We start from the raw sequence: 25,107 nt of genomic DNA, 5'->3' as shown, positions 1-25,107 counted from the left end.
TTGCTCTGTGTAGGGCAGCCCATTCAGGTTGATGGGCTGCCCTTTGCGTGATGAGTGAAAATACTCCTAAACACCTCCACCCTGCAGGGTGTGTGCTAATAAAGTCAGCTGGTCAAATCTTTCCCGTTTCATGACCTATAGGATACGTTTGGAAATATGGATGAGGACAGAGAAGTAAGTGTCTGTAGATTTAATGGAAAGCTTTGATATTTTTGGCAAAAAGTTCATAAATGCTATATCGGTACATAGAAGGGCTGAAGTTTAGGGGGGGGGAAAAAAAAAAAAGGTGAACTTATTCTTTAATAAAAAAAATAAATAAATAAATAAATAAAAAAAAAACAGTTAAGACTTTACAAATCACTTTAAGGTTCTATACAGAAAACTGCTTACCTAAAAACTTCTTTAACATGCAGCATGAGTTCTGGTCCAATGCCATCCCCTGGGATCATGGTCACTGTGTGTCTCCCTCCATACTTTGCAGGAGGGGGCTAAAATCATAGAGAGCAGAGATGTTAGGCCATGAGGACAGCCAATAAAACTGAGGTTAGTTACTCAAGAAGAGAAGTGGTTGTGTGGACCACAGCAATCAAATTAGGGATTTATAGAAAAAAAAAATGAGTATGGCTGAGAAATACAGCACCACATGCCTTAGACAACTGAAAACAATATACAATACAGGACGGGACTTTAGAGGTGCTGGAAATCCCCTCTCAGAATAAAAGTACAGTGAGGCCTCGGCTTGCGAGTAACACGGTATACAAGCATTTCGCAAGACGAGCTATATATATATATATATATATATATATATATATATTTTTTTAAATTCTGACTTGATTTGCGAGCGCTGGTGACTGTATTGTATGCATTGCCGATTGCTGTATGTGGAGAACTCGAAGACACTCCCAGCTGGGTGGGGCGGGCGTAACATGCGCCAGAGCACCCAAAAATGTAAACAGTTCCAGAATGTCTCCAAGCGTCACCAGCACCCCCGCACCTCTGGCCACATACAGTACTGCATACACCAGCAGTGGTTGTGGAATGAATCATCTGAGTTTCCTCACTTTGATATAAGCGTGCTTTGGATTACAAGCATGCTTCTAATCCAAGGTATTACTGTATTTTTATTCTGAGAGGGGGTTTTCAGCACTTGGAAAGAGTATGGTATATTGTTCATAGCAATCAAATTGGTCAACTTTCACTGGAAGCAATTTTCCTGTAGTTTTACACGTAAATGCTGAAGAACAGTGTTAAGAATTGTTGCAGATCAACATTTAGGCTTGGTTCACACAAGTGCAATTTCAGATGCAACTTGAGTCGCACAACAATGTAAATCACTGTTTTTAATGGTACCTGTTCACATCAATGCAACTCAACATGGTGCAATTTTGGAAAAGATTCCTGTACTACATTGTTCCCAGCATGATTTTGGGCCATAGAATATGCAAATTAATTCAAAGTAGCATCCAAGTTGCACTGAAATGCGATCAAAATCAGATTGCAGCTGTGTGAACCTAGCCTTAAGTTTAAGATTAAACCCAAACAATAAAATGTAATACATTGCAATTTACAGATTATTAGATGTGGCGATTGCATTCATGTTTTTTTCTTTTGTCCTTTATTTTCTGGTGTTTTGGCCAGTAAGGCTGTTATTGTTCCTCTTCCTTTAAAACAAACTGTCCAAAAAGTGTCCCTTCGAGGATTCATACAAACCATTTAACACTGGCATGGATGCTTATAATTTATTAATGTAAAATCTTTATTTCAAAAAGAAGTGGAGACATCCGAAGCCAGGAAGTGTGTTACTAGGCAGATTATCAGGTGACTATAAAGCCATTGCATCTAAAAAGGACTGGTAAGCCGCAATATAATACAATAGAATACATTTTTATTTTTTGATTTAATACTGCCAAATAAGCATAAGGTATAACAATTATAAAACAAACAGGCACCAAATGCATCTGAGCCAAGTATTTAACAAAATCACAAACTGGACTAATTTCCCATATTTAGTAAATAAAATCACATGGAAGCCACTTATGCAGGCCATACATGGGTTGAATTCTGAACAAATGTTCTTTCAAAAAAAAGAAAATAAGGAATTTTGTGCAGTTTTGATCTGATGGTGCCATCATCGATTATCGAAATTGGACCAACTAAGCCTTCAATTTCACCTCAATGTTGCTACAGAAAAGAATTTTCTTGGCCGGGAATTTTCTTTCATTAAATTTTATTTTCATGTGTATTTGTTTTTCGATTAAATTTCTCACACAGATCTCCCATCATTGATTAAAAAATCGTTTGATTTTCAAAAAATTTCCAACATGCTCATTCACACAAAATCAATAGCCGCACGAAAATCGGGGCGTTGCTGCAGCCCATTAATGGTACAAAATTTGAACGAAAATATTTTTTTCGGAATTCGACTCATGTTTGGCTGGCCTTAAAGAGTGTGATTAGCCCAAGACACAAATCAGGCGATTGGAAGAAAGAAAATTAAGCAGAATTGGAAGCCTGCTACAGACAGACATTCATGGAAGTATAAAAGCACATTAGTGATGTGACAAAAAACAAAGAACACACAAATAATTTGCACAAAACAATTTTGAAATAAAAATATACTTACTATGATTTGCTGCTGTTAAGAAACAGAAAGCACAATCAGAAAAAAAAACATGAAGTCAAACCTGTGTAGGCTGAACTAGATAATGCCTCAAAGGCAAGTTGTGCTGTTTCATCGCCTGTTCAAACCAAAACATAGTTTGGAAAAGGCTCATTTGCATTCTGTGCTTTTGCTGCAGTGCAGGTGAATGTGCTGCCCTTGAGAAAGCATGCAGGTGCCAACAAATTGTTAATGGCACCCCAAATGTCACAAATACAGCGTGCTTGCAGGCACCAAAATCACATGTGCTCCATTTCAATTTTCTAGTGTGTTTTGCAGTCCATTCAAATGAATAGCCTGCAATATTGCACAGCATGTGAAGCGTGAGAAATGCATGTTTCAATGTGTGAATTGGCCCTCAATGAAGTAACCACAGATTGAAGAGGGTCAGTTTAGGAGAATTCTATGGTATACTATCAGCCATTCCGCAAAATAGATTTATTTAGTGCACGCACATATACCATCTATGCAGTAAGATTACAGTTATGTTACATACTTAGGTTGAAAAAAAAAAGACACAAGTCCATCTAGTTCAAACAAAAATATAAAAAACAAAAACACAATCCCATATAAACAATTCTTCAACCACAGTTTATCAGTTTATTTAGAGGAAGGCAAAAAACCCCAGCAAAGCATGCTCCAATTTGTTACAGCAGGGGAACAAAATTCATTCCTGAACCCCCGAGAGGCAATCGGATTTTCCCTGGATTAACTTTACCTATAAATGTTAGTACCCAGTTATATTATGTACATTTAGGAAAGAATCCAGGCCTTTTTTAAAGCCAGCTACTGAGCTGGCCAGAACCACATCTGGAGGGAGTCTATTCCACATTTTCACAGCTCTTACTGTGAAGAAACCTTTCCATATTTGGAGATGAAATCTATTTTCCTCTAGACATAAAAGAGTACCCCCTTGACCTCTGTAATGACCTTAAAGTGAATAACTCAACACCAAGTTCACTATATGGAACACTTATGTATTTGTACATGATGATCATCTCCCCCCCTTAATCTCCTCTTCTCAAGAGGGAATAGATACAGTTCCTCTATTCTTTCCTCATAGCCAAGCTCCTCCATGCCTCTTATTAGTTTGGTTGCCCTTCTCTGGACTTTCTCCAGTTTCCAGATATCCTTTTTGAGAACTGGAGCCCAAAACTGAACTGCATATTCCAGATGAGGTCTTACTAATGATTTGTACAGGGGAAACAAAAATGATCTCTCTCTCTGGAGTCCATACCTCTTAATACAAGTAAAGACTTTGCTACTGGAGAACAAGAAAGGAATGCTGCTCACCAAGCCTCTGGACCCCAATTGGTGCTCCCGTCCTACTGTGAACTCTCAGGTGCTGGCTCTGCACAAGTCTATAGAAGTAGAAAAATCCTGGACTGCCGCACTCCATGAAAAAGGCATCTTTATTGAAAAAAAACTGTATAAAATCCAACATGAAAGGACGGCTATGAGTAAGCATCAAATGATGTGAAACACCTTAGCCAGTTATCTCTGTTTTCGTCCACTTCTTATTTGACTGTCATGTTTGACTTTATACCATTTTAATATACATATTAATATATCCCTATTCCATGCTTTTTTTAAGTGATGGCACACTTTCAGAAGCAGCGGGAGCGGACATCCCCTCCCCCGCTCACTGGTATCTCTAGGGCTCATTGTTTCCCCCGACTCACGCCAAGAAAGATCTATATATATATGTCTAAACCGCTGGTGACAAAAGTGAGTACACTCCCAAGTGAAAATGTCCAAATTAGGCCCAAAGTGTCAATATTGTGTGGCCACCATTATTTTCCAGCACTGCCTTAACCCTCTTGGGTATGAAGTTCACCAGAGCTTCACAGGTTGCCACTGGAGTCCTCTTTTACTCCTCCATGATGACATCACAGAGCTGGTGGGTGTTAGAGACCTTGCGTTCTTCCACCTTTCGTTTGAGGATGCCCCACAGATGCTCAATAGGGTTTAGGTCTGGAGACATGCTTGGCCAGTCCATCACCTTTTCCCTCAGCTTCTTTAGCAAGGCAGTGGTCATCTTGGAGGCATGTTTTGGGTCCTGATGTTGGAATACTGCCCTGCGGCCCAGTCTCCAAAGGGAGGGGACCGTGCTCTGCTTCAGTATGTCACAGTGGCATTCATGGTTGACAAAATGAACTGTAGCTTCCCAGTGCCAGCAGCATTCATGCAGCCACAGACCATAACACTCCCACCACCATGCTGGACTGTAGTCAAGACAAACTCGTCTTTGTACTCCTGACCTAGTTGCCGCCACACACGCTTGACACCATATGAACCAAATAAGTTTATCTTGGTCTCATCAGACCAAAGGACATGGTTCCAGCAATCCATGTCCTTAGTCAGCTTGTTTTTAGCAAACTGCAGGCTTTCTTGTGCATCACCTTTAGAAGAGACTTTCTTCTGGGATGACAGCCATGCAGACCCAATTGTTGCAGCGCTGACAGGCTGACCCCCCACCCCTTCAACCTCTGCAGCAATGCTGACAGCACTCATACATCTATTTCCCAAAGACAACCTCTGGATATGACACTCAGCATGTGCATTCAACTTTTTTGGTCGGCCATGGCGAGGCTTGCTCTGAGTGGAACCTGTCCTGTTAAACTGTTCTTTGCCATGAGATGCCATGTAAGAGTGAGATCAATAACACATTTAACACACCTGCTCCCTATTCATACCTGATATCTTGTAACACTAACGAGTCACATGACACCAAGGAGGAAAAAATCACTAATTGGGCCCAATTTGGACATTTTCACTTATGGGTGTCCTCACTTATGTTGCCAGCGGTTTAGACAGACATTAATCGCTGGGCGTTAAGTTATTTTGAGGGGACAAATTGCATTGTAGGGTGCATTGCATCCTAATTTCTTTATCATACATCATGGGACACAGAGCAGCCATAATAACTAACTGGGATGTCCCCAAGCAATGCTTTTGAGGGGAGGGAACCCATTATGAGCAAAGAAACACCATCAGAGTCCTAGCTCACTTGATAAAACTTAGTGAATGTATGCACCAAAGACCAAGTAGCAGCATTGCAAATCGGAGCCATTGATGCTTGATGAACTGCCCATGAAGCACTCACTCTTCTGGTAGAGGGTGCCCTTAGTGGCCCTTGCCCTTTCCCCTTAATCCATATGCTTGAACAATCACTTGGCCGATCCATTGAGAAACAGTGGACTTAGATGCTGCCTGTCCCATCTTGGGACCTTCTGGCAATAAAAATAGATCAGTCTTCAGCATCTGAGCCAACATTCTCAGAAAGACTGACAGCCGTACTACATCAAGAGAATTAAATAAAATTTCTCCTCTTCAGACCATGGATTCAGAAAAAAGGAAGGTAGAATGATATCCTAATTTAGATGAAAACTGGACACTACCTTGGGAAAAAATTCTGGTTGTGGCTACAAAACCGCCCTATCCTAATGCAAGATCAAATGAGGTTCTTTACAGGACAGAGCCGTCAAAGCCAACACCCTCGTGGCCCAAATCACTGCCACCAAGAAATTTTTTTTCTTCTCAAGAGGAATCTGTCGGATAGGCTCAAAAGGCTACCTCTGTAAAACCCCCAGGACTAAATTTAAATCCCAAGGGCAAAGAGGAGGCCTGACCGGTGGAAGCACACGGATCATCCCCTGTACAACGTTGGTACTAAGGAGTGAGAAGCAATAGGCCTCTGAAAAAAAGATGGCCAAAGCCGAAATGTAACCCTTAAGCCCAGATTCAGAAAAGCCAAAACTCTCCTGATGACATACCTGAAGGGGGGGGGGGGTGCCACCCCCTGGCCTCACACAATCACACCGGGTAATATAGGATCTCCAGACTCTAGAGTAGATACTTCTAGAGACTGTCTTTGTAGCATTCAACATGGTAGACAATACTGACCCAGAAATGCCCCGGTACTATAGGATCCTGGTTTCAACAGCCAAACCATTACATTTAGAGACCATAAAGCAGGGTGAAATATTGAACCCTGTGAGAGCAGATCTGGATGGAGTTTAAGAACCAAGGGGTCCCACCGCCAGTCTTGCAATCTGTGCGTACCAAGTCCTTCTGGGCCAGGCTGAAGCTAATAAGCTCACCAGCTTTCTCTCTTCCCAGATCCTGCGTAGTAGCCTTGTCAACAGCCGGATTGGAGGGAAGGCATATCAGGGAAAACTGATCCCACTGAAATATCAAGGCATCTGCCCCTAATGAAAGCAAGTCCCAGGTTCTGGACATAAAACTGTCTAGTTTCCTGTTGAACCTGGACACCAGCAGGTCTACATCTGGAGCCCCCCCCCCCCCCCAATCGGCAGAAGATTGATGCAAAGATCTCAGGATTTAGGGACCACTCCCCTGGAAACATTTTCTTTCAGGCAAAAAGGACTTTACTTTTACCAGATTCTTGGTTAATATCCACCAACTGAGACTCTGATGCACCTTCAGCCAAAGAGAGTGTGCATGTCCAGAGTCTCGACAGTTTTGTTCTAGACAGATAGAATGTTGTTCTGAAGTGGTCTGGAGTGGAACTGCGCATAAGGGACTGCTTTGAATACCATTTTCCCCAGTAGCCTCCTACACACACGAATGGAGGGATTCGTCTTTTTTTATGACTTGGAGGAGGTTTTTCATGACTCTGATCTTCTCTGGAGGCAAAAAAACCTTTGCCTTGACCATGTCTAGTATTACCCCCAGATAATCTAGATGCTGAACCGGCTGCAGGGACGATTTTGACCAGTTTAGAATATAACCCAGTCGCTCCAAGAATTGAACCGCCTGGGCTACATTCCGCCTCAGGTGTGGAACCGCTTGATCTATCAATAGTAGATCGTCCAGGTATCCTGCAACTGATTTACCCAGAGATCTTAGAACTGCCAGTACCTGAGGTGCCATGGCTATCCTGAAGGACAGCACCACAAACTAAAAATGTTGGTTGCCCACCTCGAATCACAGAAACCTTTGATGCAACCTGCAGATTGTCACGTGTAGGTACACGTCCTTGATGTCTATGGACGCCAGGAATTCTTCTCTGTGCAGAGAGGCTACAACTGAACGAATTGACTCCATCCATTAGGCTAGGTTCACATTGCTGCGATGCGGGAACGCCGCGAATCCGCGGTGTTTTCCCGCATCGCATACCTCCCGCCGGCAGTTCACACTGCCCTATGCGGACGGCTGGGGGTGTCAATGTTATGTTAATGACACCCCCAGATCCGTCGGCATATCGCAGTGCGATCTGCCGACTCGCACAGGAATCGGATCGCATGGTGTGAACCCCCATGCGATCCGATTCAGTTGCGGACCCAAAAAAGGGTCCCGTGCGAGTTTGCTGCGGGACCGCTGCGAGTTCAGCCATACTATCTGTATGGCTGAACTCGCAGCGCTACGGAGATCGGATGTGATTTGCTGTGCGAATCACATCCGGTTCTCCCCCCGCAGCGGTGTGAACCCAGCCTAAAGGACGAAAGACTAGAAATGGATTCAGAGCCTTGAGGTCCATAATAGGCCTTACATCTCCATTTGGCTTTGGGATTATGAAAAGATTTGAGTAAAAACCCTTGAATCTATCGTTGACTGGAATCTCTGAAATCACTTTTTGTGACCTTAGCTGATCTATTAAAATACAGATTGATTACCTGGATCAACCGCTAATTATTAATAAGAAGAAAACATTTTTTATATCTATATATAATTTATCAATCTTCCATCTAAATGTTATAACCAGAAGATGCAGTCCTAGACCCTAAATGACCCTAAATCGCATATGGCAAGAAAGAGAATATAGCTTTCCCAAGAGGGTCAAATCTAGGACACAGCGATTGATTAAAAAAGTTTTATTAAATAGAAAAAATACACAAGTAGTTAATTGAAAAAAAGAGAGACAGGTAGTTTAAAAATAGGACAACGTTGTCATATATTAAAATAAGGGGTCGCAGCTGCGCATATCATAGCATACATACACACACACAAACTCAATACCCACATATGAATAATCACTTTGGCCAAACAGCTCCTATAATTCCAAACATGTATACAAAAGCGCAGTTCTCAAAAGACAAGAATTGGATACTAATTACAGTACAGCTTGGTTGTTGATTGAAATAGATGAGCAAATGGCCCATTTGGGTATGGGTGGTATTGAGTGGGTTGGCGAGTTCATTGCGGTCATGGGATCAAAAAACACACATGGTATCATTTGACTGCCACAACGGATGACTTATCAATCCCTATTGGATTTTGATAACTAGACAGATTCTACCTAGTGAAGCAGGAGGATGATTACCGTATATACTCGAGTATAGGCCGACCCGAGTATAAGCCGAGGCCCCCAATTTACCCCCAAAAAACTGGGAAACCTATTGACTCGTGTATAAGCCGAGGGTGAGATATGCCTGTCCATCCCTGTGTGTGTGTCCATCCATCCATCCCTGTGTGTGTGTGTGTCCATCCATCCCTGTGTGTGTGTGTGTCCATCCATCCATCCATCCCTGTGTGTGTGTCCATCCATCCATCCATCCCTGTGTGTGTGTGTGTGTCCATCCATCCATCCATCCCTGTGTGTGTGTCCATCCATCCATCCATCCATCCCTGTGTGTGTGTGTGTGTGTGTGTGTGTGTGTGTGTGTGTGTGTGTGTGTGTGTGTGTGTGTGGCCTTGTGTGTCCAGCCTACCTGTGTCCCGAGCCTCCGTCCGGTCCCGTCCCGTCCCGAGCCGAGCCTCCGTCCGGTCCCGTCCCGTCCCGAGCCTCCGTCCGGTCCCGTCCCGTCCCGAGACTCCGTCCGGTCCCGAGCCGAGCCTCCGTCCGGTCCCGTCCCAGGATCACCGCTCTTCGTCGGCGCCCATTCCCCTGTTCAAATGCCGCGCCTCCCTGTCTGTGATAGGCGGAACACAATTTCCCAGCAGTCTGTGTTCCGCCTATCACGGACATCCTTTCATCCTCGTCCGTAGTACGAGGATGAGACGATGCCCGTGATAGGCGGAACACAGGCTGCTGGGAAATTCAGTGTTCCGCCTATCACAGGCGAAGGCGGAGCCGGAGGCGCGGCTTTTGAATTATAGAATGGCCGCTGTCTGTCTGCTCGACACGCTGATCGAGCAGGCAGACAGCGATGACTCGAGTATAAGCCGAGGGGGGCACTTTCAGCCTCAAAAAAGAGGCTGAAAATCTCGGCTTATACTCGAGTATATACGGTATACTAATGCTTAAATAATCAACGAAATATGCTTAAGCATTAAGTCACTTAATAATATGGGTACATATCCAGAGACTGTCAGATGGGGAGGCAGAACAGGGACAGAAACACTGCATCTGTGTTAGTAGGTTTGGCTATAAACACTTTCACCATGTCACATATCAATCGTTTCCCTGTACCTCTACCCATCGGTCCAGTTTGGGCCACACTCGGAATGAGGTTTTCCACTGTATGTAGAGTGCCATTCATGCAGGCTGCTGATTCCAGCCATTCCTCCATCGTCTCACTGCTTCACATGATTAGCAGACAAGCAATCCCCGTTCGACGTGCTGAGGTCAAATGACGCGTTTCACTAGCCAATCAATGCTAGTTTCCTCAGAGCTGGGAGGGGTTTGGAGAGCTGAGCATAAATAACCTCAAAAGCTCAGCTGTAATAACTGTGTTTAACCACATTATGTCATCCACAAAACCACCCATACTTGACATTCAGCATGGAAATCATTGAGTGCACTGGCCTGTATATTCCACCACAAAGGGGAGCCTTGTCTAGGAGATAATGCTTGGACATGAAGAGCAAACTATCGCTCTTCACTAGTCATTTTAAACGCATTAATGTATATTGCGCCGCAAGAGGGCCCTTTCTAGGAGATAGCACTTGAATATATATAGCGAGAGACAGATTGACCAACACACTTCACTAATCATTTAAAATGCATTATTTTTTTCTAGAAAAGGCTGCAAGTTTCACTCAATATTCAAACCTTGCGGCATCATGGAATTTAAATAGTAAATCCAACGTTTCATTTTGTAGGCGAATAGTGTCAAAATCACCTCTCCTTGGGGGTAAATTTAGTACATAGATCCTTTTAACTTTTAACCCCATAGGGTCACCACCATGAAATTGGGAAAAATGCAGAGAAAGAGCAGTCATCCTTCTTTTTAATGTTACTGATGTGCTTGCAAATTCTAATGAGGAATTGTCGTTTAGTTTTACTGACATAGATTTTGTTACACGGACATGTAAGCATGTAAATGACTCTAGTAGTTGAGCAGTTCACAAACTGTTTAATTTTATACTCTTTACCGCTGCATGAATTGGCGAACACATCAGTCTTATGCACATATTTACAAATGCTGCAATGCCCGCAGGCATGCATACCAACTAGAGGTTTGGAACTTGTAACCCAATTTTTAATTTTGAGTCCTTTTACATTCGAAATGGACCAAATAATTTAAATTATGCGCCCTTCTCACTGTCAGAGGTCTAGGGCCTACTGTAATGGCAATCAGGGGAGCGGACCTCAAAACATGCCAGTGCCTCTCCAGAATATTTTTAACGTGGGTCCATTGAGACCCAAATTTCGTAATAATTCTCGGAAAGCTTTCTTCTGTATTTTGTACTTTTTTGGGGGGTTTTAAAAGACATTCTTGTTTACATCATGATGTAAATGATTGCCGATTGAGAGGCTGAAAACGGCTCTTCAGAACCTGACTCCTCAGAAGTGGAGTCTGTGGCCTGACCTTCTTCCTGGTTATTTGCTGCCATTTCTTTCACCTCTTCTGCCCAATCTTGTTCCAATGCAGGTGGGGGTTCAAGTGAAGGGGATCCATTCCATTTCCTTTCACCTTGGGAAACTGAAGAAATCATACCTGCTATTTTTCTCTCCAGCCCAGCTAAAGCTGATGCTAAATCGTCCTTTGTGACGTAGGTTGAGGAAGAAACGTTAGCTGTTGCTACAATGCCTGACAACCGTAATGGCTCAGACTGGCCAGTTGCCTCAGGTCTTTCAGGAGAGTTAAACACAGCAGATGTAAGGCTAGCATTCTCCAATAATGATGGTGGTGCATTTTGCACCCCTTCCTGCTGTTCTTCCCCCACTCCTCTTCCGGTATGACATGCCCGAGAAAAAAAGCTGAGTTAATAAACAAAAAAACACTTTATGTACTTCAAACCGTCCTGGAAATACTACACATAGCCCTTGCAGTACACAGCTCTTACAGGACCCGTGGTGCGCTGGTCCATCCACCCACAGTGACTCACGTGCCCAGCTGACACCGCTCCAATCTTCCCCCATCACGGCGTGTCTCTATCTCTTGGACCTTCAAGGACTGGGTCCCCTTGAATATGGGAATACTCTCTTGGACCTGTAAAGCACCTGCCGAAACTCCGTTGGGGTCTCTTTTCTTACCAAGGGTCCGGATCCCAGGGTCCAGCGCCCAAAAGGGTCCCATTACAGGCAATACCTTGTAATCTTCTTGTGTAAACGAGGTTCGGGTACCATCCATTTTAGTGTATCACCATCCAGACGGATCCGATTATATAGCCCCTTAAATCAAGATTTCTTCGATAGATCATGGAGAGCTTTTCCAACCATGACCATCACATTAAAAGACACTGGCAAAAAACTGACGTACTTCCTGTGTAGGAGTGGTTATATAGGGGAGGACTTCCTGTCTTTTTTGGTTTGCCAGTGTCCATTCACCTATAGGTGGCGTATAACCCAGTTAGTCATTATGGCTGCTCTGTGTCCTGTGATATACAAGAAAGAAAAGTCTTTGCCTTTAAGGAGGTTAAACAAGAGCTGCACTATTCTGGCCAAAATGAGAATCACAATTTTTTTGCTTAGAATAAAAAGATCATGATTCTCACAACCTAAAATCTTTCACAGTATACAAAAAATAAATAAAAAAAGGGCTAACTTTACTGGTCAGTTTTTTTTATTTTTTATTATTCATTAAAGTAATTTTTTCCAAAAAAATTGCATTTGAAAAGACCGCTGCGCAAATATATATATATTTGCACCGATAACACCGATGGGTTCTAATGTCGCCCCCCCCATGGGTTCTAATGTCGCCCCCCATATGCGAATGCATTTATGGATATGCTGGAAAATGCATTTGTTTATCATTGTAAACTGTTTGAAGATAATTGTCTGGCATACTTTAGATTTATTGATGACGTCTTTGGCATATGGGTGGGTGACAGTGAATCGCTATGGTTATTTAATGAATATCTTAACTGTTTGGTTCCTGGTCTGAAATTTAACATATCGGTTGCAAATGAAAATGTTCTTTTTTTGGACACTATTATCTGTTCAGGAAGAGAGGATTGTTAGCGATATTTATCGCAAACCCACGGACTGCAATCTACTACACTATTCTAGTTTTGACCCTCCAGGTGTATTTAAATCCATTCCAAGAAGTCAGTTAAAAAGAGTTGCTAGGATCACTGATAAATTTAGTTTTAAGGAGGACAGACTGAGTGAGATGGAGGCGAGACTACGACAGCGGGGTTATCCTGGTAATACAGTACATTTTGAACGTACTAATTTAGAAACAAAAAAAGAAAAAAATTCCTGTCCTAGGCTCCCCTTCATCTCGGTTTCATTCCTTCTCCAATAAAGTTAATAATATTATTAAAAAACACAGGTCCATAGTAAGCAAAAATTATCCTTCTGTCCCTGAGTTTCGTTTCTCCCCTTTACCTTCATACCGTAAGGGTAGGACCATATACAATCGATTGGTAAGATCTGACCAGTATAGGGCACCCACTTCACAGGTTACTTTTTTGGGACCTCCTAATTATGGTTCATTTCCTTGTTTGTCATGTATTCAATGTTCTAGCATGATTAAGGGGAAGTCCTTTAATCATCCGACTCAAGGTTACAATATCCCTATAAAAGATCATTTCACATGTCAATCTACATATGTCATATACATCATCAAATGTCCATGTGGTTTGATCTATGTAAGTGAAACCACACAAAAAGTCAAAGACAGAATAGCTAGACAAATATTCTGTTAGGGATAAAAATGATAAATTACCTCTCTCTAGACATTTTTTAGAAATGAACCATTCGGTTTCTCAATTGAGATATATGGTAATCGATGGTATTCCAACTAATAGACGTGGGGGGGGGGGGGGGGGGGATAGAGAATTGGAATTAAGAAAAAGAGAAGTTTACTGGATAAATCGCTTAGACTCTTTATATCCTAAAGGGTTAAATACAGATTTTGATCTTTATTTTTATGATGGTATTAGGGATGCACCGAATGGGTTTTTTGGTGCCGAAACCGATACCGAAAATGAAAAGTACACTAGGCCGAAAACCGAAACCAATACCGAAACAGCACCGATACCGAAAATGACTGTTTTAAAAAAATATTTTTATACAGGAGGTGGTCAGAGACTGGGGACATGGTACAGGAGGTGGTCAGAGACTGGGGACATGGTACAGGAGGTGGTCAGAGACTGGGGACATGGTACAGGAGGTGGTCAGAGACTGGGGACATGGTTCAGGAGGTGGTCAGAGACTGGGGACATGGTACAGGAGGTGGTCAGAGACTGGGGACATGGTACAGGAGGTGGTCAGAGACTGGGGACATGGTACAGGAGGTGGTCAGAGACTGGGGACATGGTACAGGAGGTGGTCAGAGACTGGGGACATGGTACAGGAGGTGGTCAGAGACTGGGGACATGGTACAGAAGATGGTCAGAGACAGAGGACGTGGTACAGGAGGCATCCCCCATTGCAGGCCAGTGTCCCCCATTGCAGCCAGTGTGACTGTGCCCCATTGCAGCCAGTGTGCCCCATTGCAGCCAGTGTGTCCCATTGCAGCCTGTGTGCCATTTTGCAGCCAGCCTGTGCAGGGAAGAGAGCCGCCTCCGCCGCCTGTTTGATCACAGCGCCGGGAACATCACAGCTTTCATTTCAATAGCTGTGTGTTCCCGGCCACGCGCAGTCACACGCAGCCCCTCCCCCTTGTCCGGGCACTTTGATAGACAGATCATCCGTCCAATCCTGTGGATGATCTGTCTATCTAAGTGCCCGGACAAGGGGGAGGGGCTGCGTGTGATGGCGCGCGGCCAGGAACACACAGCTATTGAAATGAAAGCTGTGATGTTCCCGGCGCTGTGATCAAACAGGCGGCGGAGGCGGCTCTCCTGCGCTATACACCCCCCATGATGGGCGTCACCAGGGGCGGGGGCGGAGCCCCCACCCAGGCCACGCCCCATTTTCGGCTCCATTATCGGTTGTTTTTCTCTTTCGGCAAATTGCCAAAAACTGGAGTTAGTACTTACCGGTAACTCCTTTTCCGGTGGTCTTCCAGGACAGCCCTTGAGAGGACAGCCCTTGAGAGATGGAGCTCCTCCCATCGACACAGGAAACACATTGCCACAGTTCAAAAGGCGGTCCCTCAGGTCCCTGGTCAGTCATTCACCAAGAACCGAAGGATGGAACTGAAAAACATATAAACCATAACAGGTAATAACATTAGTACATCACTACAATCAAATAAAGGGTGGGATCGTGCTGTCCTGGAAGACCACCGGAAAAGGAGTTACCGGTAAGTACTAACTCCAGTTTTCCCAAGTGTTCTTCCAGGACAGCCCTTGAGAGGATCCCCAAGTACTTACCAGATTAGGGGGGGACCACGGCCTGGAGGACTTTCCTCCCAAAGGCCTGATCCTGACTAGACATTAAGTCCAGTCGGTAATGCCTTGTAAAGGTGGAAAAGCTTGACCATGTGGCTGCTTTACATACCTGCTCCGGGGTGGCACCAGCTCTTTCTGCCCAGGATGCCGACAACGCTCTTGTTGAGTGAGCTTTAACACCCTCAGGAGGATCTCTATTCAAGGCCTTATACCCCTCTGCTATAGCTAGCCTAATCCATCTAGCTATGGTTACTTTTGAAGCTTTCTGTCCCCTACGCTGTCCGGAAAAAAGGACAAAAAGGGAGTCTGAAATTCTGAATGGATTTGTTATTTTAAGATATTCTAGAATACACCTCCTCACATCCAATAAATGAAAACGTTCCTCTTTCTCATTTGCTGCATTTTGACAAAATGAAGGGAGGACAATATCTTGGGACCTATGGAAGCTAGATGCTACCTTTGGTAAGAACCCAGGGTCTGTCTTTAGAATGACTCTGTCTTCTAGGATCTGTAGGAATGGTTCCCTGATGGAAAGTGCTTGGATTTCACTGACCCTACGGGCTGAAGTGATTGCCACCAGGAGAACTGTCTTAAAGGTAATAAGCCTTAGGGAGGCCTCTGAGATAGGCTCAAAGGGTGACCCCAAGAAAGCTTTTAACACAACTGCTAAATCCCAGGATGGGACTTTTGTGATTCTGACTGGCTTGCGTCTAGCGACTGCCTTACAGAATCTAGCGACAAAAGGATTTTCCTGTAAGCGTTCATCTAGGTATACACTTAAGGCAGCTATCTGTACTTTAATAGTACTTAGAGTTAAACCCTTGTTTACACCTTCCTGTAAAAACTGTAGACTATTAGCCGTATTTATGTCCCGGCCATTCAGCCAGCTATTGAATTTTTTCCAGACTTTTTTGTAAATAGCTCTCGTGACTGGTTTGCGACTCTGTAGTAAGGTCGCAATTACCTCGTCTGACAGGCCCTTACTCCTTAAAATTTCCTCCTCAGTAACCACGCTGACAGCTTCAGTGTGGCGACCTGCGGATGGTAAAGAGGTCCCTGCGACAGGAGGTCCTGTCTGTAGGGAAGTCTTAGAGGCGGACAGTCTGTCAATTGTAGCAACGTTGTGAACCACGGTCTCCTGGGCCAAAAAGGTGCTACTAGAATCAAACAGGTTTTTTCCTTGAGGAATCTTGCTAGGACCCTCGGAATGAGATGAAGAGGGGGAAATGCATACGCCAGACTGAAAGTCCATGGAGTTTGCAAGGCATCTACCGCCAGGGGTTGATCTCCTGGGTTTAGCGAGAAAAAATTTGGAACCTTTGCATTTTTCTTGCTCGCAAAAAGGTCTACCTCTGGTTCTCCCCAGTGAGCTGTTATGAGATTGAATGCCTCTGGGTGTAAGGACCATTCTTTGTTCGAAATCCTCTGTCGACTCAAGAAGTCCGCCTTGTTGTTCAGCTCCCCTTTCAGGTGAACTGCAGAAATGGATTCCAGATTGGCTTCTGCCCACTGGAGAATGCGTCTGGCTACCAACATCAAACGAGGACTTCTGGTTCCTCCTTGTTTGTTTATGTATGCTACAGCCGTCGTATTGTCTGAACGGACTTGTAGATGGTGACCCTGTATTGCGGGGTGGAAAGCTAGAACAGCTCTCAGGATTGCTGTTAGTTCTTTCCAATTGGAAGAGAAACATTTCTCCTCCGGGGTCCACTTGTCCTGGACCCAGCTTGAGCCTAGGTGGGCTCCCCAGCCCCAACTGCTCGCATCCGTTGTTAGTGTTGAAGTGATAGGAAGGACCCAATGAACCCCTTTGTTTAGGTTCTCCCTGTCCTTCCACCACCAGAGGGAGCGTTTTACCCTTGAGGGGATCGATACCTCCTCCTCCAGATCTCTGCCTTTTAATTGTTCTAACAGAAAACCCTGAAGTTCTCTCTGATGGAACCTGGCCCATTGTACGGCTGGAATGGCTGCCGTCATAAGACCTAAGACCGACATTACTTCCCTCACCGTACACTTGGGGCTGCATTGAAGAAAAGATATTCTCTGCCACAGATTCAAAATCTTTTCTTCCGGCAGTATAATTTTCTGATCTACAGACTTGATCCAGTACCCCAGATACAGGATCTCCTGTGTTGGGGTTGTCTTGGATTTCTCCTGACTGACAATCCACCCTAATCGACTCAGACTGAGTTGAGTCAATTCTAGGTCCTGAGAAAGACGACTCTCTGAGTGGGCTGTTAGGAGCAGATCGTCTAGGTAGGGGATAATTGAGACCGATTGAAGCCTCAGAGGAACTAAAGCCTCTCCGAGAACCTTGGTAAAGATTCTCGGAGAGGATGATAGACCGAAGGGAAGTGCCCTGCACTGAAAGTGGTAAACCTTTGTGTCTATCTGCACTGCCATCCGAAGGAATTTCTGGCATTCCTCCCTTATTGGAATGTGCAGATAAGCATCCCTTAGGTCCAGGGTTGCCATAAATGTCTCTTTCTGCAGGAGATTCTTTATGGAATAAATGGACTCCATCCGAAATCTCTTGTAACGGATGGAGCGATTCAGTGGACGGAGGTTCATAATTAGTCTGAATCTCCCTGACGGTTTTCTTACCACAAAGATGTGCGAGTAAAAACCGTCCCCTTGTTCCTGAATAGGGACTGGTGTCAATACTTCTTGATCTACCATTTCCCCTATTAGTAAAGGTAAGGCCTTGGCCTTTTCTGAGTGACTTGGAAGCTTTGTCACCAGAAACTTGGAAGGAGGGTTGCTGTGAAATTCCAGCGCATGACCCCTTTTTATTATGTTTAAGACAAACTCGTTTGAGGTTGTCTCTTCCCATTGAGGAAGAAATTTGCTTAATCTTCCTCCCACAGGAACCCTGACGTCACTGGGGTTTGGGATCCTGATTGGGGCGGCTAAACAGTATGCCCCCTTTTCCTTTCCCTTTATGTCCCGACCAATGTTTTTTGGGGGTTGAACTCTTCTCTGATTTAGAGGGTTCCTTAAAGGGACGAAAAATTTTTCTTTGAAAATTTCTTTTTTTTTTTTTTTTTTTGCAGGAAAGGTTTTCTTTTTGTCCGCCGTCCTTTCTAAGGCGGAGTCTAATTCAGGCCCGAAGACTAAGTCTCCTGTAAAAGGGACGCTGCACAGGCGGGTTTTAGACGCCGTGTCTCCCCCCCAGGTTTTCATCCATACTGACCTCCTTGCTGCCACTGAAAGTGCTGCAGATTTAGCCGTAAATTTAACGGAGTCCGTGGAGGCGTCAGAGATGAAACTGGTGGCCTTAAAAAGCATAGGGAAGGATTTCAAAAGCTCCCCCCTAGGAGTGCCTGCCTTTAAGTGTTCTTGTAGTTGCGATAACCAGAACTCCAGGTTTCTAGCTACACAGGAAGTGGCTAGAGCTGGTTTTAAGCCTGCCATAGAGGCATCCCAGGCCCTCTTTAAGACAATGTCTGTTCTCCTGTCCATGGGATCTTTCAGGTGGCCCATATCCTCAAAGGCCAGATCAGCCTGCTTTGAGATTTTGGACAGAGGGGCGTCTAGTTTTGGATTTTTATTCCAGACCGCCTCTGGGCTCTCATCAAAAGGGAACCTTCTCTTAAGGGATTTAGGAAAGAAAACCTTCTTGTCTGGTTCAGACCACTCCTTAAGGACAAGGTCAGAAAGCACCTTATGTATAGGAAAAACCCTTGCTTTCTTTTTCCCCAGAGCCTCATACATTTGATCATGTCTGGATAACTGAGTTTCTTCCTCCTCAATTTCCAGCGTATCATAGATAGCCCCCATTAGCTCATCTACTTCCTCGAGAGATAATCTATATTTTGAGGCTTTAGATGCTGCTTGATCCTCTTCCTGACCTGAGTCAGTGTCAGAGGATTCGGGGCTAATCAACGTGGGGCTAGGCTCCCTGACCATACGGGGCTCCCCTGAGCTGGGTGTTGTAAGGCATGGTGAGGATGAGATTAAAGCTGTTTTACTCGTGGAGGCAGCTGCAGCTGATCCCACGTCAGTGATTAACTCCCGGAGGGACTTAAAGGTCGACGCCATTTCCTCTTTAAAGGAGCCCAAAAACTTTGCTAAAGGGGAATCTGCCTCAGATTTAAGCAAGCTTGCAATGCATTGCTTGCATAGGGCTTTGTTAGAGCCAGAGGACAACCTATTCCCACAATTAGGACACTTTTTGCGGCCTGTCTTGTCTTCCCTTGGCATCTCTTTAGCCTGAAAATAAGAAGACAAAGGATTTCTTAGCGTCAGCACCATGTCCCTCTTAGAATCACCACTAACAAACAACCTCACTGTGAGTAAACCGCCACCGTGGGGTACTACAGGGCCCAGCCTACAAACACCACCACTCCACCAGAGTAATAGCATGCCCAGCAGCCTACCTGGGTTTGGCTGGTGCCTGTCTCCGCCGGAGTATCCTGGGGAATAGCCTCCATGGTCCCCCTCTGACGCTCCGAATCCCGCCGCTAATCCGGTATAGCTGGACGCTGGTCGGGCTTTACAGGCACAGCGCTGGCTCTCCCTCTCCTCCTTGTACCCTTAGAGACCCGGAACCGGAAGTCTCGGCACGCAGTGATGACGCGGTTCCGCCGGAAGTGAACGCTCGGCGTCTCCGACCCCCTGCAACGAGGAGGGAAGATGGAAGGTTCCACTCACCACTCCTGGGGGAAACCGGCGTCATTCTGCCCCTGGCCACCTCGGCACTGGAAGGAGGAGGGTAACGGGTCTGCTCCGGTTCAGCTGGACGGTACCCGAGCCAAAGAAAACAAAAGGTATGGACCCAAACTGCAGCCATAAACCAGGACCCGGTCCCTTAGGCTTGCAGGTTCTCAGGCAGCCCCTGAGAGGGGCCTCCAGGTTCCTGGCAACATGTTCCTCCGACGGAGGAAACACAAATGACTGCCCAGGGACCTGAGGGACCGCCTTTTGAACTGTGGCAATGTGTTTCCTGTGTCGATGGGAGGAGCTCCATCTCTCAAGGGCTGTCCTCTCAAGGGCTGTCCTGGAAGAACACTTGGGAAAAGGGCATTTTCGGCCGATATGTTTCGGCGGCCGAAATTTCAGTGCATCACTAGATGGTATAAGTCTCTATATGTGTTGACCGATCTGCCAGATATTGGCTGATACGGCCACACATTATGAGATTTCTTTGTCGTTTAGTTTTTTTTCATGGTATGTGAATATACAAATTAATTTTGATGATTCATTGATTATGTTTTCTTTGTATTTTTTTGGATGAACTACATGATTCAGCATACCATCTTCAAGGGAAGGCGTGCTTTTGTCCCGTTTTTTAGCTATTGTTCAGATATACCCATAGATATAAAAATGATGTATGAGAGATTCAAGGGGTGGTTTGTGGAGATTGATTAATGATAGATGTGAGCTATAAGCCTTTATATGTGAAGTTGGTTACAATTTTTATTGCAGGTATGTGGTCATGAGGAAGGGCAATATCATGCTTAGCCCGAAACGTCACCTGAATTATACCTGATGTGATGTAAATTTTAATCAATAAATTTACTTTTGTTTGTGCAGCAATCCCTCTTCTGCTTTTATATGTATTATATTTATATATTTTATATATATATATATATATATATATATATATATATATATATATATATATATATATATATATATATATATATATATATATATATATTTGATATTTAATATATTTTAATATATTATTTTATTTATTTATTTATTTTTATTATTATGTTTGGGGGTTACAAGTAATTTTCTAGCAAAAAATAAAAAATAGATTTTAACATGAAATCAACAAAATGTCAGAAAAACGTTTAGTGGTTAAATTTTTCTCACTTAAGCATCATTCACACCAGGTGGATCCGCTGCCACAGAGTCCACCAGCTCAGCGGGAGATCTCCGATGAGCCGTCAGATGAGCCGTCAGATGACAAGTCCCTCTCTGCTCACTGAGCGGCTTGTCGAGTGCCGCTGCTTGCTATTGAGAGATCGGACGAAAACGGACAGCAGCTTTTCATCAGATCTTACCCGATCCAATCCGACAGGGATGGATGTGAACGTAGGGCCATCAGTCTGATTTTGGCGTATCGGACCGGGTCAGATGTCAGCGGACAGGTCACCACTGACATCCATCGCTCCATAAACATGGAGAGCCTGTTCAGGTCCACCGACAAAACCGACAGGCGGACCTGAACCGTCCGACAGCGTGAAAGGGGCCTAACACACTTTTTCACTGACAAATTGTTACAATGTTTATACTTAAATTCAACTGATAAAGAATGTTTTGATTTTTGTCAGACTGCCCTTTTTTTCCTTTCTATCTTTTAACAGCTGTGGCTTCAGAAGAGCAGAGAGATTTCTTTGCATAGAAAATCTGGAAACACTTTAGTCAAGATCGCGATAACGATTCTTGGCGATTAATCGTGCAGCACTAGGTTAAACCATGAAAAACTTTAGAGTTAACTAAATTCCAAAAATACATACATACATACATACATACATAGCGTAGGGATTGATGTGAGTGTGCAATGTACAGGGATAGGGACAATTGTAGACACTCACTCAGGTTGAACTAGATGGACTGGTGTCTTTATTCAACCTTACTATGTAACATACAATACTCTAAACTCAAAATTGTTTTACACATTAGGTGAAGTCTGTATGATTTACTGTATTTTGCACTGGTTTTAAACCAGTTGTTAAGCCAGTACAATACAAACTGACAATCCCCTCTGTGAAACATTATGTGCCTCAGTGTCTGTGTTATATAAAAAAAAAAAAAAAAAAAAAAAAAAAAGGATGCCGATCTGTACCTTCTATAAGAGGGTCTCCTGGTGCTCATGTGACTCCTCGGCTCTCTCCTCTCCCCAGCTATAGTGGGAGGGGCCTAGAACTCCTGCCAACGTCAGCTGGGGAGGAGAGAGAAGAGAGTCGAGGAGTCTGACAGAGCTGACAGGCAGGGAGGGGGTAGAGGACAGTGGAGAGCAGAGAGGAGAGCTGCGGATGATGGAGGCACGTAAACTGACCACCATATCAGGGGTTTAGCAGCTATGATAAACCATGGTCAGTTTACAGGGGGGAGGGCATAGCCTTGGAAAGATCAGTCAGCTTTTTTAGGTGATAGAAGGGGCCAAATTACACAGCACATGCATTGTGCTGTTATTCATGCTTTAAGGGAACAGGATAGGTCTTTTTTTTAGGGTAACACTTTAAGTCTCTTCTTTTTCACACAATGTGCATTAACATCTTAGAAGGAGAAGCGTTGTGTTTTTAAAGTAGTTCTAAAAAGTGAGAAGGTTTTTTTTGGCAAGTTTTGATATAATCCCACACAAATGGCAGTCATGAACATTAACCATTTGCCATCCTTACAGCATTTTAAAATTTCCTGGACTTCAGTGGTTGAAAAAATGTTTATGGCTGCAGCATTAATATGTGTAATGCAAAGGTTAAAGGGGTTGTAAAGTCAGAAGGAGAGCAGATAGCAGGCTGCTGATGACAGAGGCACAGTGTCTGGTCGCAGCAGCCATGATACACCATAGTTAGTTTACAGAGGGGTGAGGAGAAACTGGCAAGATCAGCCAGGTTTTTTTGTAGGTGTTATAAAAGGGCCAAATGACACAGGACAAGCACTGTGTCAAATAACATGCTTTAAAGGAGCAGGAACCATTTTTTTGTTGGTTAACAAATGGTTTCATGCATTCTGTGTATTAGATAAAACACCTTCTTTGTGCATCGGCACCACACGCCCCTCCTAATGCTTACCTAAGCCCCATCTCAATCCAGCGCTGTTGCACAAGTGTCTCAGCTGGCTCCCAATGCTGTCAAAGTCAGTGAGCCAATGAGGAGAGGGGGGCAGGGCCAAGCCACAGATCCATGTCTGAATGGACACAGAGCAGTGGCTCAGGTGCCACATAGCAAGTTGTTTGGCGTGGGGCCACTTGGCAGGAGGGAGGGGCCAGGAGTGCCAGTAAGGAAACCGAGAAGAGGAGGATCTGGGCTGCTCTGTGCAAATCCACTGCACACAGCACGCAAGTATAACATGTTCATTATTGTTAAACAAAAAAAAGAAATGTATACTCCTACAAAATCTTATTTCTCAAAAATGCTTATGAACACTGCATAGCCACATTTTTCCGTTTTTTTTCTTGAGTTTTTAAGCTTTTAAGCTTAAGCTTTTTTCAGCGTTAGAGCTGAAAAACTCCTCTCAAAACCCACTTATTCTGTTTTTTTTTCCCAGCCAAAAACAGCTGATAACAGCCTAGCCTGCACAGACACACAGGCTAACATGCTGGGGAGTTTATTGGCTGCATAAAAAAAATGTCTGAAGCCAAAAACCACAGCTGTAAAGTCTTTTTTTCTATAAAAATAAGGAACATGTTATACTTACCTCCCCTGTGCAGTGGATTTGCACAGAGCAGTCCGGATCCTCCTTCTCGGGTCCCTCTTTGGCGCTCCTAGCCCCTACCTCTTGTCGAGTGCCCCCACAGCAAGCAGCTTGCTATAGGGGCTCCCAGGCAGAGTCACATCTCCGTGTTCATTCAGGCACACGGCTGCGGCCCGGCCCCTCTTTCCCGATTGACTGACTGACTTTGATTGATGGTAGCGGGAGCCAATGGCGCCGCTGCTGTGTCTCAGCCAGTCAGGAGAGAGAATTTTTCGGAAGGCCGAGACACTCGTGGACATCGCTGCACAGAGATGAGGCTCAAGTAAGTATTAGGGGGGCTATTGCACCCAGGTTTTTTACCTTAATTTATAGAATGCATTAAGATAAAAAAAAATACCTTCTGACTTTTCAACCCCTTTAACCTTACGTTACTCAGTCCTGTGCAGTCCAATTTGTGATAAAAAAATAGGGCATTTTCAGGAAACTCATATTTTAGGTTATTTAATAATATAAAGTTTCCCCTAAATCAGAACTCTAGCCAAACTATGCAAAATTAGGAAATAAAAAAAAAACGAAAAAAACAAAACAAACAGATACGGTAAAAGATGACATTGAAAAAAAAAAAAAAAAAAAGTAATTCAGCCCACTTCCGCTCATCCCAGATTTTCATTGACCCAGGTCAGGCTGTCATGGAGCAGCAGAGCGTGTCATGTTTGTGGTAGATAGTTGCAGCCCTTTGCTCTCATGCTGGAGAATTGGTGGGGTAATTTAAATTATGAGCCCTTTAACAGAAAAGCTATACCACACTTACCGATGAATAATCTCTTTGCTGAGCTGATGCAACAGACACAGAAAACACCTGCAATAAAGCACACCAAAACATATTAAAAATTGTTAAAATCTTTTAGATAGCTGGTGCATTGTTTGATACATTCTTTTTCCTCAAAATATAAATACTTAACCTGCATTGCAATTTTTTTATTTTTTTTTTTTTAAAGGTGCAAGATCCGGGGACATCATTTATTCAAAACACTTTATTGCAAATTTTTTACATGTTAATTTACATCATTTTCATTTTGTTTTACTTTAGCATCTTAAACTTAACATATGTTTCCTTTTTCATATTCACTCATTCTTAAAGCGGGATTCCACCCTAAAGTGGAACCTCCGCTGATCGGATCCCTCCCTCCTCTCCGGTGTCACAATTGACACCTTTCAGGGGGGAGGGGGGTGGAGATACCTGTCAAAGACAGGTATTTACACCCACTTCCGGGCATAGACTCTGGGAGTCTACGCCATTTCCTGCCCTGCCGCGCTGTCTGCTGGGACATACACGGGTCCCAGTGACAGCGCGGAGATTTCCTATTGCGCGGCGCGACTCGCGCATGCGCAGTAGGGAACCGGGAAGTGAAGCCGATTCGCTTTACTTCCTGATTCCCTCACCT

The 25,107-nt window shown here is 44.1% G+C and overlaps 1 protein-coding gene across 2 annotated transcripts in view; it reads right to left on the bottom strand.

The window, feature by feature from the left end:
- IDH3G (isocitrate dehydrogenase (NAD(+)) 3 non-catalytic subunit gamma) overlaps positions 1-25,107 on the bottom strand; it is a 188,325-nt gene that overhangs the window by 141,806 nt on the left and 21,412 nt on the right. Inside the window, exons 2-4 of one of the 2 annotated variants that reach the window (XM_077478977.1) lie at positions 24,474-24,521; positions 2,624-2,635; positions 391-488 (exon numbers count right to left, since the gene is read on the bottom strand). In XM_077478977.1, the coding sequence (XP_077335103.1) occupies positions 391-488; positions 2,624-2,635; positions 24,474-24,521 (158 nt within the window). The remainder of the gene's footprint in view (positions 1-390; positions 489-2,623; positions 2,636-24,473; positions 24,522-25,107) is intronic. The other variant, XM_077478979.1, reaches the window with a different exon arrangement.

This window comes from Lithobates pipiens, unplaced genomic scaffold (genome assembly GCF_037356315.1).
Source record: "Lithobates pipiens isolate NorthernLeopardFrog02 unplaced genomic scaffold, aLitPip1_a1.2 Scaffold_1, whole genome shotgun sequence".
Lineage (NCBI taxonomy): Eukaryota > Metazoa > Chordata > Amphibia > Anura > Ranidae > Lithobates > Lithobates pipiens.
The sequence above is the reverse complement of the archived record's forward strand: the minus strand, read 5'-3'. Positions and strand labels throughout refer to the sequence as shown.